We start from the raw sequence: 18,282 nt of genomic DNA, 5'->3' as shown, positions 1-18,282 counted from the left end.
GCAGCAAACAAAGTTTATTCTAAGCATCTTCAACAAAGCTTCCATAAGGCATTTCCTTTCCAAAAAATCAAATTGATTAATTTAATTTCTTTTCCCGTAAAATAATCTGCATGCAAATGGTACTATGATGCCAGAAAATAAGCCTTTACATCTAAATTCAGGAATCACTTCAAATGTGTTAGACATTCCCCTCACTGATTTCCATTCTTCATTATGCCACAAGTTTTCTTGGTCATATACAGATCTTTGAACACAGATCTATTATACTAAAAAAAATACAAGTTTCCATGGCTGGTATCATGAAATTGCAACAGCAAAAAAAAAAGATTGTAATTGTAGGCATATGTACAGACATGCCTGATGTCAAATTTCATTAGAATCCATACTACTTGAGTCTGCTTATAAAATTTTCTGCAGCTCATAAAATACAAATTTAGTGCTTGAGCTCTGAGTTGCCAGGAGCACTGAATGAGCACAGAGGAGCAGATTTCTGGCACTACATAGACAGCGTATAGACTAACAAGTGGCTACAATTCAACATGTGGGTAGGAACATCTCCTAATTATGGTGCATTCACCTGAGAATCAGGCAGTTAACTAGTGAAATGCCATTTCTCATAGCCAATAAATAAAAATGCTTACAAATATGATCCATTCTACATTCATGGAATTCATGTCATTTAATAACATTACAAAATTATTTTTTCTAGATACCTGTTATATTAAAACATACTTAAAACTCAATGTTATGTGGAGAGAGGAGGAGGAGGTGGATTGTTAGCCATTTAGATAGGTTTGAGAGATAGAAGTGTGCAAGAACTGGACACAAATTTGTAGTGCCTTATTTCAGAGCTCAAGATAAATTGCTTATCTCTTTCCATTCCTTATATTAACAAAATTTTCGCCAGCTGTGAAACTGGCACTATATAAACTCAGTCCCATAACTGAAAATATTGTCCTTTTGCAAATTTTAAGAATTCTTTAGCAATTGTATAGAAGCTTCCAGAAATTAAACTAGAAAATCTCATGTACCCATTTATGTACAGTTAAAAATGTTGAGGCAAAGATCGCTAAAAACATTATACAGCAAGAGGAAAATTTCCACTTTTTTACTCCAGTAGAGGAATGTCAACAAACAACCTTAACTCCAGATGTTGTAGACTTATAAAGGCATTTTTTATTATTTAGATTTTTGTTTTCATATAATCAATTTTCTGGCAGTTTATATGTTCCAATAAGAAGTCTCAATTTTAAAAACATTTTTCCCTACTCTTCTGCTTATCGGATGCTATATTAAGCCATGTATCTTACCTTTACTGGCTTTGCTGAAGACACAGCTTCCTAGATTCTGTTCTGATACTTGGAAAAACACACTTTTTAGTACTTCATGAGTGAGAGAAATGGTTAGAAATAGTTTGTGGTCTGAGTTATTGTCCTTCCCAGCTCCTATTTACTAACCCAGCCAACAAATTAAAGTCTTTCCTACACAGTCATCCCATGTGACAGTCTTGTAACCTCTGACCTCCAACTAAACAGCAAACATCTTCAAACACAACTACTACTATTACCGTCCAGTCCATAATTTCGAAGTTTCTCATACCCCTAATGAAAGGATGCTTACAATGTTATTTCTGTGTTGTCTTGGTGACTTCATGAATGTACTTTTTTTTTCTATAGAACCCAGGAAATAATTCTTACATCAGAAGTAGTTTTTATTTTTTAATAATGTTGGACATTTGAGATAGATTGCTGTATAGGGAAGAACACAAAATCATTGTTTTGCTGTGATCTGTGTTTTTATTAGCTATTCCTCTGACCTGTAACACCCAAACTTTTAATTAAAACAAAAGTTTTAATACTCAACTTTTCCCCTCCACCCCAGCTAAGGTAAACTGTACACTTCTTTCCCTTGGTAATTTCCACCCTGAAAACACTTTTGTAACATGACTGTTTATTTTCAAGCCCCAAAGTGAGTGGAGGGGATTGTGTGGTGTGTGTGAGTTATGGACAGAAAAAGGTAGAAAGGAATGCTAATGTTTGAAGGGGTTGCCAGTATCCTTGATGCACAGCCTTGGGTTACTGCCAATGTATTCAAATTAAGAGTGTTAGCAAATTGATCATTCCAGGATGCTTCAAGGGTTTCTATACCAGCATTCTTTCTGCTCCCTTCCCCTGACTCTTTGGAAAGAGAGGATACATTGAAATAATCCCAGCAGCATCTGTAGCTTTCCTGTCTCCTTCAATTTTTTTAGATGGAACAAGATTCAAATATTATGATGCTCATTCTCCTTGCAATGCAACTGTGTTTGCTCCATCAACTGTCTTCAAAATATTGACAGCGTGTCATTAACAAGTCTGCAGTCCTTGGCTGAAGAGACAGTTTTGCTCACGTATCTGCTCTCAAAAAGCTCAGAAGACATCACACAACAATTTATAAATTAACTTGCACCAAGATTCTCCCCTTCTTATTGACTCATAAGGTAGGGGAAAAGATAAGACTGCGTGGACTGCATTACCATTGGTTTAGAAATGGTCATCTGTTCTACATCTTTCCTTTAGTAACTGCATGTTGTCCCACCGTTTAGACTTCTCTGGCTCAGACTGCACTTGACTGAAAGCTAGCATGCAGCAATTCATTTTATGTAGTGTATAACGATTAAAAACTCTAAACAACCAAAGCTAAGTGTCAAAGGGACCCCATCCTTTTGGTATCAAGTTTATGTCCATCCTGAACGTTGGGCATTCAACTGCACATCTTCTATTTACCACAACCAGGCAGCAACAATTAAGAAAATGGTATTTTTGCCCTTTTAAAATGAAGGTTTTGGTCATCAGTCCCAGCAGAGACACCTGTGCAAAGCTGCATAGGGGTTTCCAAGGCCACATAAAGTGTACCTTCTTCTATTACCTTTCTTTTCTGTAAAATGCCAGCTAAGGTACCTTACAGACACTTGACAAAAGCAATAAATCAGTTTAAATGTATTTGAACTTGTGGTCTACCAAAGCCTGAAAGCTTTGTTTTGCTGGACCTTCAAGGCATACTGTAAGGCCAATAGATGCTTTTCCTGAGGGATTGTTTTTTTCCAGGGGAAACAATATCATTCAGCTCTGTGAAAGCTGTATTTTGCTATTCTCAACCACAAAATAGTTACTTTACTCCACTACTGGGTTTTTTGTTTTGTTTTGTTTTGTTTTCCCTAGTGATGCTGTGATGGATGAATTGCATCATATTTATTCTTTGAATTTATGCATCTTAGCTAGTTTTCAATACTATTGGAGCCAAAATAATGTTCTTTCTCCCAGAGTCACTACTTTTACTGTGGTTTCTCTATTACATCTCTATTCATTGATTCAACCTTATAATAATACTGTGGAGGTTGTGTCTTGTGTTTTGTTTTTTTCTATTACTTTGTGTTTACCATTTAGAGAGATTGCTCATGGTGAAACGCAACCAGAGGAGAGACTGAAGTCGAACTAGAGCCACAAATAGAAACTGGAACAGTAGAAGGAATTGTTACCCACTAAGAAACAGATTAAGAGCATATGGTTAAGTAGAGGGAGAATGAACAGAAACATAGTACTTGTGAACACTGAGAGGAGGGAGGGGAAGACAGGATTAGGGAAGAAATATCGAATACATTTATTCCTTAATTTGTACCCCATTTTATCTTGACAATTCTGCTGAATAATAAAATCCATTAAGCAGTAACTCAGCAAATGACATGACCATCAGCACAAGCTAATTAATTAACATGTATTTAATTCTAATTAGATATTCTAGGGAAAAAAATCTGTTTCATTTTCCCTTTTCCATATGCACACACTTTTCTACAAATATAAAATCCTATAGTTGAAGATTACAAGTGAAGATTTAAGACACATTCAGACACAGTTAGTTTCTTGTAGTTGAAACAATCAAAACATGGCAGTTTGCTTTCCCAGGGAATTATGCAAGTCATACTTCATTCACTGTGCAGCACACTTGAGATTGATGAGCTTGCCATGACAATATGTAAGCTTTAGAGATTCCAGTCTCTACCTCTGCTGCTCATCCAAGAGCCTAGCATTGCGGATTATTTAATGTAACATAACAGGAAAGAAGGAAACAGTAGAGACCATTGTCAGTAGGAAATTGGAAAAAAGCAGAAATTCACATCTCCAAAATATCTTTTGTAAAGTCTGTAGGTAACTCTTGAGATTTCCCATGTTATTAGTTATTGAAAGGGTACAAGACAACAGTTATTAACTAAATTTGGTACACAAAGTATTTGAAATAAATTACAGAAACATAATTGTTTTAATTTCTGTTCATCCACAGAGGAATCTCAAAGTGCTGACTTGTAGCTGAGTAGATCACATCTGTTGTCTGTTATTTTAACTACTTTAATTAAATCTTTGCACCAAAGCGCAGAAGAAATGTTAAGAAGCAATCAAGAAAATAGCAGATGCTTGTAAAATAGCAACAGTTCTGATCAAACTTCTGATCTGGTGCCGATTAAGGAAATATAAATGGTTGGCTGGGACTGCGTCACTACACAAGGTATAGTACAACCAGTGAAACTGGAGGACAGTTTGGAAAATACGAAGAAGCACTTTGAATAGAAGCATTTATGAAGCTGTTATAACCAAGTTCAAACATTATTAAAGTGTTCCAATTATTTTTGTATGCTTCTATTACCTAGTAATAATTAAAGACAGTTTTATTATACAATTTTATGACCTGAGAGTTTTCAGTCTGAAGTGATCCCAAAAGTCACAAGATGGAAAAGAACTATAGGAGTAATTAAATGGATAATTAACAGGTATCGTTGTTGTGTCTCCTTTACACCACTTTAGTTTTGTTTAAAGGTAGGTAAGACACAGTACCATTTGATGATGTAAGAGAGAAAATCCAGGATTAATAAAATTTTACATCAGAGAGTAGTTTTACAGCTGAATAGTTTACAGCTCAATAGTTCATGACAAACAGTAGTGCCTCTCATTAGTAAGGACGCTGCTAATCCTCATCACAAGGTTGGTACTCATTTGATATAAAAGGAATTTTCAGCCTTGCAACACAAAATCTAAAATATTAGAAGTATTATCTTTTGACCCAAGGAGAACATGGTTTGAAGAAAAATAGGTAAACACTCAAAGTGTGGAAGGTAAGTGGTACAGCATAGAATGCCAGTTTTGGGGGATATTTGGTGTTTTAAACTCATACTGTATGCAGAGTAAATTGCTAGACAACATGTAGAGTGAGATGACAGGACATCCCGCAAAGAAACTTGGAGAATGGTCCAAGTACAGCCACATCATGCTGGTTTTGTGATGGTCAACTCCACACCCCCTCACTCAGCTCTTCATTGCTTTATCTCATCTCATTTACAAATGTAATTTCTCTTTTTTCTTTCCTAAACCAATTCCTTCCTGGGACAGAGGAGCTGCCATTTCAAGACATGAACACAGAAAGTCTAATTTGCTCTATCAAGAGAGGATCAGTAAGTAAGAGTATTTGAACTGAGGTGATTGCTTTATTTTGAAAACTGGATAGCAAAGCCCTTGAGACTTGAGCCTTTACTGTCTGGATTGTGACATTGAACTGGTTTCTTATGAAAAGACCAATGGCTGAAAATTGTTTCCAGAAGGAAGTTTTTGAAGGTACAAAGAAAACTTCTAGCATTTTATTTTCTGAAGCAAAGCAACCAAAGAAGAGGCCAGAAGTAGATGCTTGTAGATATATAGCAATTCGATTAAAATTTTTGCTCATTATCCATGTATGAAGTCTTCCACTTCCACCCTAGTTCATTTCCTTTTGTGTTACCATTTACAGACTATTGCTACTAAGCAATGTCTAGGTCTCAGCATGTGTCATTTAATGTAGATATAGACCCCTGCTGGTAAATCAATGATATGCAATGCTCTGCCACAGAATGAGATGGAAGCTGGCTATTAAGTGACATTATGCATACAGCACAGGCAGTGAAAAGAATGTAGACAAGCCTTTGTCTAAGTTTCAAACTTTTTCAACAGTTTTTCAAAAGTATTTTCAACAGTTCTCAAAACACAGAAATTCAAATTGATAAGAAATGCAGCATATACACTGAAAAAAGATCCCTTACCCCAAACAAAAATTGATGTTCTGTCTCAATGCCTTAGCCAAAACACTGAGTATGTTAGCTCGTTTTTTAAAAATCATGTTGCAATCAGTTGTGGTTTGTATTTATTTAAGAGCATGCAAATTACCTAAGTGTTAACTTTGATATTGCTGCATTGGCTTTTCAGGTGAAACTTAATTTTTTGTATTATTATTTTAGTAGTAGTAGTAGTAGTAGTACATTGTACAACAAAATGTCCCAATTAGGCTGATATATATGATCTAGTAAGTCTGAATATTTTTAATTTTAGTAATAGTAGTAGTACATTGTGCAGCAAAATGTCCCAATTAGGATTATATATATGATCTACTTAAGACACAGAACAGAAATTGGCTCAGCTTACACATTATAACAGATTAATTATTTTGGACATTGCATGACTCCTTTCATTACCTTTCTGGATATTACATAGGAAAGGAAGATGACTGGTCTAACACCCTATCACAGACACAAATAATGTTCTAAACCAGCAGGTAGGACCATGAAAGTATAAGCAAGTCTGAAAAACATTGGTGCAAACCAACAGCTAGGAAGGTGGAGCAACAGCAAAGCTTGAAAGTTACATCAAAGAAAGCCTGGTATTCAGGAAGGCCATGTATCATAGTGAAATTTCACCAAATTTAAAGATTTCCATTATTTTCTATTCTGAAAAAGAAAAGGTGAAGTCCTTAGTAATTGAGCCTGTTGGTAGAGTACCCTGAATGTTTTTAGTTTTTTAAAAGGGGGTGGGGGGGAAGAAGCAGAACACAGAGCAACAAGCAAAGCAGATAGATCTGAAAAACAAATAGCTGTCTATGCAGGGTCTGAGATAGGAGTGCTAACCCTAGAACAAGTTTAAGCCTCCTTTATTCTTCCAGCCCAATACAGACAAGACAGAAGCAAGTAAGTCATAAACTGTCTTTTGGAAGCATCAAAATAATGATATTGAATAATACTGAAAGTCTGCTGGGCTGGTACAACTTTAATTGTTTTTATGAAGAGACAAAGGGAGGAACGGGAAAATTTCCATTCATTCTGCCTATTTAAATGTGAAAAATACAAATAACAGAAGAAAGTCTCATTTGGTCTTTTGGGAATGTTATTAAAGATCTATATCTGAAGTATCAGCTACAACCAACCCAAAAGTTTCATCAAAAATCTTGGAAACAGGTTTGTCTCCTAGAACCACTTTGAAAATCAAAAAGTTTACATAAACGCAGCCTTAGTTCTGAAGGAAGAGACCAGCACTTTATGGGGTCTTTTGTTGCACAGGCTTGGCTAAAAATAATGCTGCTCATCTCTTTCTGTTAATTATGTTCTCAAATTGTATTGAAGATCTATGAAAAGACATGTTCTTTGAATCCTGACAAAGACATTTTTTCACTGAGACCAAAAACCATAGTATCATAACATGAGAGAATGATATTGTCAAGTATTTTAAAATACACAGGTAGAATGTTTACTGAGTAAGTTAGTATTAATTCAATACAGTTGAGATAAAAAGATTCCAGAAACTGGTTAGCAAAATATAATCATTAAAGGAATCTAATAAAAAGCAGAATTTTCCCAGAATTTAGACATTTTCTTCCTTTTTTGAAGCTAGATTTTGTTCCAAATCCTATCAAAGTTAAAAGGGATTAAAAGAGAGAAAAGAAATGGGCAAACCAGATCTTCCAAGATCCTGCAGTATTGAAGGAAATATGCAAGAAACTGAAGATTTAGCCAGCACTTTCATAGATATTACTAGGTCTCCCAAGCTCAAGTCACCAGAAGCATTTGCCCAAGGGCTACAGATCATGCAGCTTCCTTGTTCATAGGCTGGCAGGAGAAAAGTTTGCAGTGTTCCATCTGAGACACTAGGTAAGGTCAAGTTCTTCTGAATGCAGTGAACTAGGTGAGAGAAGCCTAATATTTTGTAAGAAAGCAAGTTTGCAGTTAGCTGTTTTCAGAACTGTATTTGAAAATTTTCTGAATGGAACTATGAATTCATTTAAGAAAGCTGATCCTTCTTTTTTTTTTTTTTTTTTTTTTTTCCATTAAGGGCTTCCTGATGTACATTCATAGCATATGCTTTCTGGATTTCTAGGCTGTATATTTATGTGTGTAGACATGTATGTATGCACAGGTAGAAGATGCAATATATTGCATGTGTCACAAGGAAAAAAAAAGCTCATTTTGCACATACAGTCACAGCTGTTTCTGAAGCCACTGCTAAGGGAACACAATAACAATTTTAAAACTGCAATAACAAGAGCACAGTCTAAAAGCTCAGAGGCAGTCAATTCTGAAACTTACTTTTGTCAGCCTATTCAAACTTTAAAAGCACTCAACAGTTACTTGCATTCTATTTCAAATTCTTCATGTCTCCTGCTGCTGTTAATGGCCAAAGAACAATAATCCTTGGCAGGGAATTATTTGTGGTTTTCCATAACAACTTGCATGAAACCATTCCCATTTTCCATAAAAATATCTAGCAAATTATTCTGCCACTGACTACAATATTTGTTCTTCTACAAACATCCTCCATGTAACTGCTTCTTACCTCTCTTTAGCACTCTTAGCATACCTATTGTACTTAAAAATGCTTGACATCTGTATATTTCTATTAAAACTACTTAATGTTTATATTGCAACTATGCCAAGAACATCATCATGATGGGGAACCAGTTGTTCTAGCCATTGCATGCACTCTTGACAGACACAGAGATATTGACCATTACAACCTGCAATTTAAAACGAAAAGTGAAAGGTAAGTAGGAAAGGAATTTACTTTAGGAAAGAAATTACACAGTGTTGCATTTCCCTCCATCTATAGTGTGCATCAGTCACATGCTCATTCCCCTTAAATGCCCCTCACTCTATCAGCATCAGTCAGCCTCCTTCTAGGCACAATTTCAAAATTTGGTCTGAAAGAGGGCATCAAAAAATACAGTGATCACAAACTGAAAAGCTTAAAAAAACCACCTTCCTATTTAAAGAAGAGAGAACAGCATGGAGAAACTCAGTCATGGATTAGAAATATACAGTAAAAAGTAAGTAGGAAAGAAAATTAGGGAGATACCATGTTGTCCGCATCTCTAATAATACTATGCTTTAATTACATTATCCATCACCTTCATGCTTCTCCTGTACTCCTCCCATGACCACCAGCCTTCTTCAGTGTGAAGTGTGATATGTGAAATCCTGATCTTTATTGTCTTTCTTTGTAATTCATCTAGTCCATGCCCTCAGTCATTTTAGTTATCTATCTATTGCTTCCTTTGCTTTCAGGACCTGTTTATCTGTATTTTATCTAAGTTTACAGTCTTTCGGGTAAGTATATTACCTTACAGTCATAAAGTGGGAGCTTCAGATTTATTTAAATTTATTTTCACCACTGTAGTAAATTACTACAAAGATGAGAGCAGCTTCCCTCAAACAGAAAAAACAGGAGGTCTGGAGCTGGTTTCAGAGAACAAGAACTGGTTTTGGACAATTAGTAAGCAGTAAAACACAGAAGTAGATGTAATTCTGATAGAAATGGCTGAGACCTCCCAGCCCCTTCCCTGAAAGGCCCACTGTACCACAGCCTACTGTGCCTTTTGGAGATGGCCTGAATTCCAGCACTGGTGGAAAGATTCAGAAGTATAAAAGTAATCTGTATTGCTAGGTAGATACAGCCTCACATGTAGACAATTATCCTCAGAGACAGAAAGAACTAGGACAGAGGAGGCCAGTGACATAAAAAGCTCCAAAAAGTAAAGATTCATCTATGCTTCAAGAATTTACTCATGTAGCTGAGCTGTAAAATTCTGTCAGACCCATGCAAACTACCAAGAGAATTTTTCTGTTGACGTAATTTAACTAAATGAATGTTATTGGCCCAAAGATTGTTTTTAAAATCTGCATGATTGTGTATGACATTTGAGTTACAGGTTAGGCTTATTATGTCCATTTAGCATAAAGGTGGGACTATTTACGTGTTCCAAAATTGTACAGTTGTTAAGTTGCAAACTCGTAAGTGCTGTCCAAACCTGAGATAAGGTGGTAAGACTTGCTTCAAAAAGGCTGGAACTTAGTTAAGAAAGTAGGCAGGAGCTGAACCACAAGATGAGTCATGAAAAAAAAAGAGAATGATGACAAAAGTGTCTGCATTAATGTCAGAAATATCAGAGACAGAAGGAAGAAAAGCATGGAGAACAGATTTTGAGATCTGATTGGAACAGGATGGGCGGAAACAGTTAGAACATCCATGAAAGGCTGGAGCAGGTGGAAGACAGAAAGAAATGCAGAATAACTGGGAGTAAAGAAACACATTTGCAACTGCTTTGTTAGGAATACACTAGTATCTTCCTGCTATAGAACCTTTTCTCTCTCCACAAAAGATAATCCCACAATTAGAAAGGGATTTTCAAATGTACACGTGAATACAGTACAATAATCCAAAGCAATGTAATCAATAGCAATTGACTTTAAAAGGAACTAATTTATTAGAGATCAAATCCAGCTATTCCTTCTCAGACTGAACTCTGACCATGGACTAATTACTAACCCCTGCAGAAGGAATGTTAGAAAACATGCAGAAAGGGTTAAAGTTGCTTTAAGCAATTCTTAACTGTCTCTACAGGCATTTCCTGTGCATCTGCTTAAGGGAACTTGCTGCTTAAAATGTCTATTCTGCCAGGCAACCACAGTAACTGACATTAAGGGAAAAGTAGTACCACTAAATGGGCTTCAGTTTGCCCTTTAGCAATGTTCCACCTTTGCGTTTTCTATCCCTTGTTTCATTTGCAAAGGATGTATTACAGATGGGGGGGTGGAAGAAGGCAAAGAATATGTAATGTAATTGCTTCCCATTAATAAAGAATGATTAGTCCAGGCAATCGCCTTCTAAGCATCCTTCTATCATCTAACAAATGTACCTAACCATTGGCAATGAGAGAAAAATCAATTTATTTGGAAGTAATGCAAATTTATTATGAGAAATGCTTCTGGAACACTGCAAGCTTCCTCCATTTCTGTTGACAAATTGGTTACATAGAACTATTGACCTAAAGCAGGGATTGCTATCTGACAAAACTGCACTGTGACAGAAAAGGGCCTGGAACCAAACTTATTTGCAATTCCTTCACACTCTCTGTGGAGGATTACATCACTCTGGTGTAAAGTATCTTTCTTACTCTACTGCTGAATAGCTATTCTAAGTGGTGAGCATAGGAGCGTACTGGATATGGCTAGGATAGACAGGATGACATTACCTCTCCCTGACCATTTGCTTACAGGAGGAGTGGCAGACAAAAAGCCCCTGGCTCTTGTCATCGCTGTGAGTCATAATCTAAGCAGAAATGAGCATAGGAATAAAGGAAGTCTTTAACTTCCTCTTCCCTCCCCCACATCATAAGCAAAGGTTATGACAATCTAGCCTTAGGTACTTTGGAAGAAAACATCTCAGTGAGTCAGCTGTTTGCAAATAGCTCTCTGCCTCCCTTTGAGCTTCATCTGTATGGGAGCTCCATGTCTGCTTTGCATTCGCATGACTTCCACCCACTCACCCCCAGCAACTTCTGCATGCAGCTAAGCTCTCAGCAGCTTTACTGCAATTTCTCTGAGCATTCGCTTTCGTGGTCCAGTATCATTTGATCGCATCAGTAGCTACAACTTTGCTTTTAATATAGAATGAGACAGCTATTGTGTCTCCTGCTAGTGATCTGTAGTTTATCCAGAAGTTACTGTTGTTGAAAATATACCTTTTGTATGTAATACATTTATGAATTCAAATCAGTCTCATACTTGTAGGCTTTTACAGATATTTGTAAATTAAAAGGCTTACCAAATGCTGTTGAAGCTCTAATTTTTTTTTCTGCACACACCCCCTCACCCTTTTTTTTGTTGTTGTTGTTGCAGCTGTTGAAATTCCATAGTTTAAGTTGGCCCAGTTGCTAAACATAGCCTCTTGGTTGGGTGGTTTTCTTGCAATATAGCTACTTTCTGATTTCACAAGGGTTGACTCAGTTCTGACACAATGTTCCAAGATGAACACCCACACAGTGTAACATTCACACTTTATTCTTCTCTCTATATATACTAGCACTCTCATCACCTGAAAGTAGAATCTTAGTTTAGCTGACCAGATATGCTTCCAGTATAATCCCATAGAAAACTAGATACTGTAATACTCTCTTGAAAAGTTATTTACTATTGATGGTGTGTTAATCATCAGTAAAGCTGTGCTAATTTAAGTGAAGACAGGCTGCAAGTTTTGTTTCAAAAATACCAATTAATAATTTATTTCATCTGCTTTTTGATAAAGAAATTATGTTGAAATTTGTAAAGCTGTGTGTAGAAATACATTGGCTTGTTCATCCAGTTATGAGAATAATATGAAGGCCTTCTAAACCACAAAGAATAATGTTCAGTGCTTTATTATAAAAATATTCAAAAAGGTATCTTTTCACAGCTGATCAGCATTAACTAAAACCTCTATCCTATACTGGAAGTAACTTCGTAAGGGGAGAAGAGAGAACCAAGTCAGAGGGAGGGAGGGAATGAAAAAAAAACCACTTAGGTGTGTTTTGAGGAGTACCAGATGGCAAGTCATGGAAATTAAAGCAATAAAACATCTAGAATATTCTAAGCTGTTCAAGACACCAGAAAAATAGACATTTCAAGAAAGGAGGAATATATTTATGAGGAAACCATTTAAAAACCAAAAAGCTACCTAAGGAAACTTATTAAAAGGGACTAGACAAATAGTACACATAGACTGAAAGGACATAAATGCAGATATCTTCACTGAATGCTGTAAGCAAGAGTGAGTTAAGTACTACATAAACCCTTACTACAAAATGCAGTTAAATCCAACTCCATAGCCTACCAACGAAGAGTGAACAGCAATACAATGCAAAACAGACAGGGAGAGGGCAAAGGACTAGCAGGATTATACATATTTTGCTGTCTGAGGACATGAAGTACAAGTAATGCAATAAAAATCTACTGGAGGAAGTATAAAAATAAATACTAACAATATTTTCAATGACAAGATCACTTGCAAATGAATTTTTTAAACAGTATCAGATGTATTGTCAGAAAAATCTGGAAATGTTAATAATGGGGTTTTTATATGCAGTTTCTATTATCCTACACTCAAACTAAGCTTCAGCTAGTTCTTGATGCACAGTTAGTTCTGCATTCGGTGAAAAAACCAAAATATTCACATGTACCTGCAGTTTCATCTTCCATATTAGATAAATCATATTCAGAGACACCTGAAACCACTGAACCAAGACTTTGATTGCCATGCTTTCTAGAAACATAGAAACTTCTTTGAAAGCTACGTGACAAGATCCCATGAAATAAAAATAAAAGCCATATTCCATTTCTCTTTTCAAATTGAAAGACATGTAGGAAGATGGAAGATTTAATGTCATTGTCACGTGATACCAAATCTTTGGCTGTACTCAACAATGAGTGTATTGAGACACCTCTCCAAAGTCACTTTTGTTCAAATAGTGCCACTATCCCCCAATGAGTGGTAGTCAAGGAATTATTTAGACAGCACTACCACATGGCTTAAAATAATTTCTTAGGGAATACATATTTTTCCAACTTAAAAACATCAGACAAACAGTAGGAAATATTTTATATACCCTACCAGGTATATAAGATGCAGGTGGTTATGATTAAGTTCACACAGAAAGATGTGGTGTGATTTAACACTAAAAATAATGTTTATTTTGCAGATTAAAAAATTCTCATTCAGGGCCTGAGATGCTCAACGTGTTTATTGAACTTTTCAAACTTATTTTCACAAACTATATACTAGGCTAGGACACTTGTACTGAAATACTGAGATCTTTTGAATTAATTAAGACAAATTGATAAAAATTTCTTCAGTTAACTTAAACTGAAACAATGCCAGTCTCTCCCTTGTATTTGACTAAATCTCATTAGCTCAGCTAACATGAAAATTTTATGCTTTGTGGTCTTTTAAAATTTTTATAGACAGCATCATGCTTCACATAATTCCTCAGCAGGTCAGACATAAGCAACAGTGGAGCTTTTTTAAACACACTGAATACTTGTCTTCTCTTTGTTGAGACATATCAGGCTGTTTCTTTGATCCACATATCAAACCATGGCACCATGGTGAATTCAGCATTCTTGTCTTTCCCCCTATGGCTGATAGCATACTATATATACCAGCATACTGCACATGCTGATAGCAAAATACAGTAAAATTACATGAAAGAAAAAGTTATCTACATAAAGAGGATTATATTTTTTAAAAAAAAAGAAATTCTTAAGAATAAGCCAATAAGAACAACTGGTCCCAATAGCCAGGAGCTCAAGCAGATACAGCCTGCCAGACTCAGAAAGCTCCACAGCAGACCTGATGAGAGAGTCTGCACTGTCTGCAATGTCTGCACTGCCTTCTCGTATCTGAAAGAACAGGGAGAAACTTGAGTGATTTTGCATAAAGTCAACTAAGCTCATCCTCCTGATCCAACAAACAACCCCAATGGATTAGAAAACTGAGGCAGCAAAGAAGAGAAGGAAACAGATACACCAAGGTATTAGTGGCAACAAAGCAAAGAGCGATCCCAATGCCATTACAGGGCAATGTGGAAGATACTCATGGGGAGACAAAAAATCTGGATCCAAAGTGATTTGGAATATTTCTCAAGTGAACTCTGTTTACATACAGGCTGGGAGTCTCTCCAAAAACAAGGAAATATAACTGTATGCTCTGTCCCTGTAGATGCAGTGTCCTCGTAGCTGAATATTGGAACTTTTCTCTCCTATTACTACTTATCAAATAATTTAAATGAAGTTTCCTTGCCTATTAGGAGAAGGGGCATATTCGACAGCTTAAACATAGGAGTTGCATTTCAGAGAGGAACATTCAGTTCTTGTCTGTGCCTGTAAAGCAGTGTCATTGATATATAATAACATGCATTAACGTTGTTCCACAAGCATCTGGGAGACAGAAAAGGCTACAGCAGCATCCAAAACTCTCTGTTTCAGGAGTACTCTTAGATATTGAGAGACATACATACACAGGACAAAAAAACACCACAAAGACAGAAACCAAACAAAATTCAACCTCATCCAAATATATGTATATTATTAGCATATCTTCTCATTGGTCTCCTGGAATATTACACAGTCAACATTTCAACAATGCATTATCAAAACGAGTGCAGTCCCTGATACCAACATCAGTGCAGGGGAATATATTTATGACTGACTACATTATAGGTAATATGTAAGCTTACATTTCAAGTAATGCTCAAGAAAACACTCATTTTTAAAAACTGTGTAAAATACATTCTGAAAAATTAATGTCTCAATTACAAAAAATCACTCTGAAACTTATTAGTCTTCAGTAATCATCTTTTTGTGTACAAGTCATATTTATTTAGGCTACAGATACAAGAATAGGATACAACTAATGAAGTTTTCATTACAGCTGCTACGCTACTCAGAAAGTGGTATTTGAAAGGCTAACACACGCATCAGTAGTATGGAAAAAATAGAAGCAAGAAAAAGAAAACCTGATACTCACACTTTCGTTCTTCTCATGTAGACTAGAGGCATTCTTGTTCATGGTGACTCTGACTAAATCAGTAGTGTTCTGCAAGTTTCAAAGGAGAGGTTTTATCCCTTGACCATCCAAATACCAGCTATTACACTGAAAGGAAATTAATTTATCTTGTTAGCATCAAGTCTTTGCAAGTTGTACAACATCCAGGCATAAACCACTGTTTCTGTGCATGAAAGTTGCAAAGACTCAAAGATCCAATACAGCAGATGTTTCATATATCACTAAATCATTCAAGCCATACTGTTACCCTGAAACACAACCATATTCTGACCCGTGCATGCTTTCTGGTCAATAACAAATGCATGCCAACCCAAACAACCACAGAAGGTTACAGAATTCTGAGGCAGCGGTTTTTGCCACAGTTATTTAACTAGATATTGGCAGTGTTGTTTGTAATAGTGAAATAAGCCTTGTTGGGTGTTCTAGTGAATTTCTAAATCTGAGGGGATCCGTTAATTTATATGCTACTCAGACTGGCATATATATGTTAAATTTAGGGGAAGAAGGTCAGCTAGAGTAATTTTCAAATCCAGGTGCCTAAGGATGCTTACACCAGCAGTTGTGTAGTTTCATATAGTTGTCAAGGTTTGACAAATTGGTCTTTGAATTATAATAATAACTAAGCAAAAGCCCTAGCAACTGATGATGGCATGGCATGGCAGCTTTGAAAAGCAGCATTTGTCAGCCTCTGGGTAAGTGCATGGCAGTAATTATGGAAGATCAGAGTTAAAGGGAAATTCATATGCTCCAGGATCAGGCAGTCGAAAGATTTATATTCTCATTTGGGCCAGGTAGATCTCTGCACATATTTTTTTGCTTAGGTCTGTCAGCCAAAGATGAGGTAAAGTGCAATTTCTGACCAACAGAGCTGTTCTACTAAAATCTCCTAATACAGGATCAATCATACCAGCAAAATTACAGGTATAGCTTATTTCCCTCATAGGCAGGCACACCACTGATGCATTTCATACGGGTATAAGAAATATTTTTCTAGGCTAGGCATCACCCACACTAGCATAGTTTTGGTAGTGTAACATACTGTTTTAAAATGACTAAGTTTTTGAGAATCTCTGAAGCCCACCTCTGCCAAAACAGAAAATAAACTCTTAAAGAACAGTATGATATTGAGTCAAATTTATTCACAAGTATACACATCAACAAGTGTAGTTTCCTGCCCCCATAGGGGAACCTGCGGCAGACCTAAAAGCCTAGTTTTCCTTCCTAAGAAACCCACTCATCTCAATGCATGAGTAACTCTTCAGCACACTACTTGATCTTTTGATTTGTTTTCTAAAACTCTGCCACTTCCTCCAGATAAATATTAAATATATGTTGATTATTTACATGTTTAATTTTTATAGGTAGCAGCCAGTAACAAAGACACAAAGCCAATTGCTGAAGAAACAGCTGATTTTTTTCGTATTCAGATATCATATATACAAATATTGTTGTTGGCAGTTTTACAATATTGAAGTAAAGGATCTAATCTGCAGTTAGAGCTGCAGTGGTTACACCTCCTTGCAGTCCTGCTGGCTGCCCTTTCAGGGTCACTATGTTAACCTCTGCTCCAGTGTGATGGAATTACTGTTACCTCCTCCCTGTTGATTGGTTTCACCAACCACTCAATAGTTATTTTCAAAGATGAAACAAATTCTGGCACTGATTTAATACCATTGCCCAGAGCCTGTGTCTGTGGGTATATAGTTGGGCCTAGCCTGGCATTTCTTGAAGGTAGTGCTGTCTAGCTTACGTATACCCTCACATCATAATTGACAATATGAGTCAGCCATTGCAGATTACATTCGTATCTGTGGCCACACGAAAAAATCCACTGGACTTGCAAGATGAAGTGGTCATCAAAAACATCAGAGACCATGAAAGACTGGTGGAAGAGGAAATTGATTTGAGTGGACTGGAGTTTAACTCCGAGATTGATAGTCTGGACTGGTGTCATCCTTCCACCTGGAATGATGCTGACAGAGATACATGAAATCCCTACCTCTCCAAGTCTCTCTCCAAGGGGCATTACCAGAAGTGCATGCTCAATGGAAGAAGAGAATGAGGATGGGAAGCAATCTTCACTTCCAGGAGCCATGGCTCAATTTCCTCTATTGTCAGCAATACCTATCCTGGCTACCAGTGGACATTTGTCAGCCAGAGTACACTGGCTGTGAAGGTCTTGGACAGAAATCCATCATGTCCATGCTGTGGGAACTAGGCAGGAAAAAAGTTGGGACTGACTGAATATCTAAGGAGAGTACATGGCAGAAGAAAGATCTTCTTCCAGTGTTCCCTCTAATCCACTGAAAGAAGCAAAAGCAGTTCTTTTGTTTCTACACATGGGTAGTAGGAGACTTTACGTGAGAAAACTAAGAATCACTTCTGTAGATTTGGGAGCACATAGGAGGTGAGTAGTAGAGACTGCATTGAAAATAACTCACAAGATCTTAATCAGTTTCTGGGATATTGTTAAAGGCTTTCTTTAAGAGAATTTGCATTCCTAGAAAACTTACTACAATTATTCATATACTACTCAAATACTATATAATACTATATCTAACATATTTGAATATATATAGGTATA

At 36.4% G+C, this 18,282-nt stretch overlaps 1 protein-coding gene across 1 annotated transcript in view; it reads right to left on the bottom strand.

Moving 5' to 3' along the window:
• PDE4D (phosphodiesterase 4D) overlaps positions 1-18,282 on the bottom strand; it is a 624,748-nt gene that overhangs the window by 518,153 nt on the left and 88,313 nt on the right. The window contains exon 2 of the mRNA XM_056324007.1: positions 15,660-15,785. Within this exon, the coding sequence (XP_056179982.1) occupies positions 15,660-15,701 (42 nt within the window). The 5' untranslated portion in view covers positions 15,702-15,785. The remainder of the gene's footprint in view (positions 1-15,659; positions 15,786-18,282) is intronic.

The sequence above is a fragment of the Falco biarmicus genome, chromosome Z (genome assembly GCF_023638135.1).
Source record: "Falco biarmicus isolate bFalBia1 chromosome Z, bFalBia1.pri, whole genome shotgun sequence".
NCBI lineage: Eukaryota > Metazoa > Chordata > Aves > Falconiformes > Falconidae > Falco > Falco biarmicus.
The sequence above is the reverse complement of the archived record's forward strand: the minus strand, read 5'-3'. Positions and strand labels throughout refer to the sequence as shown.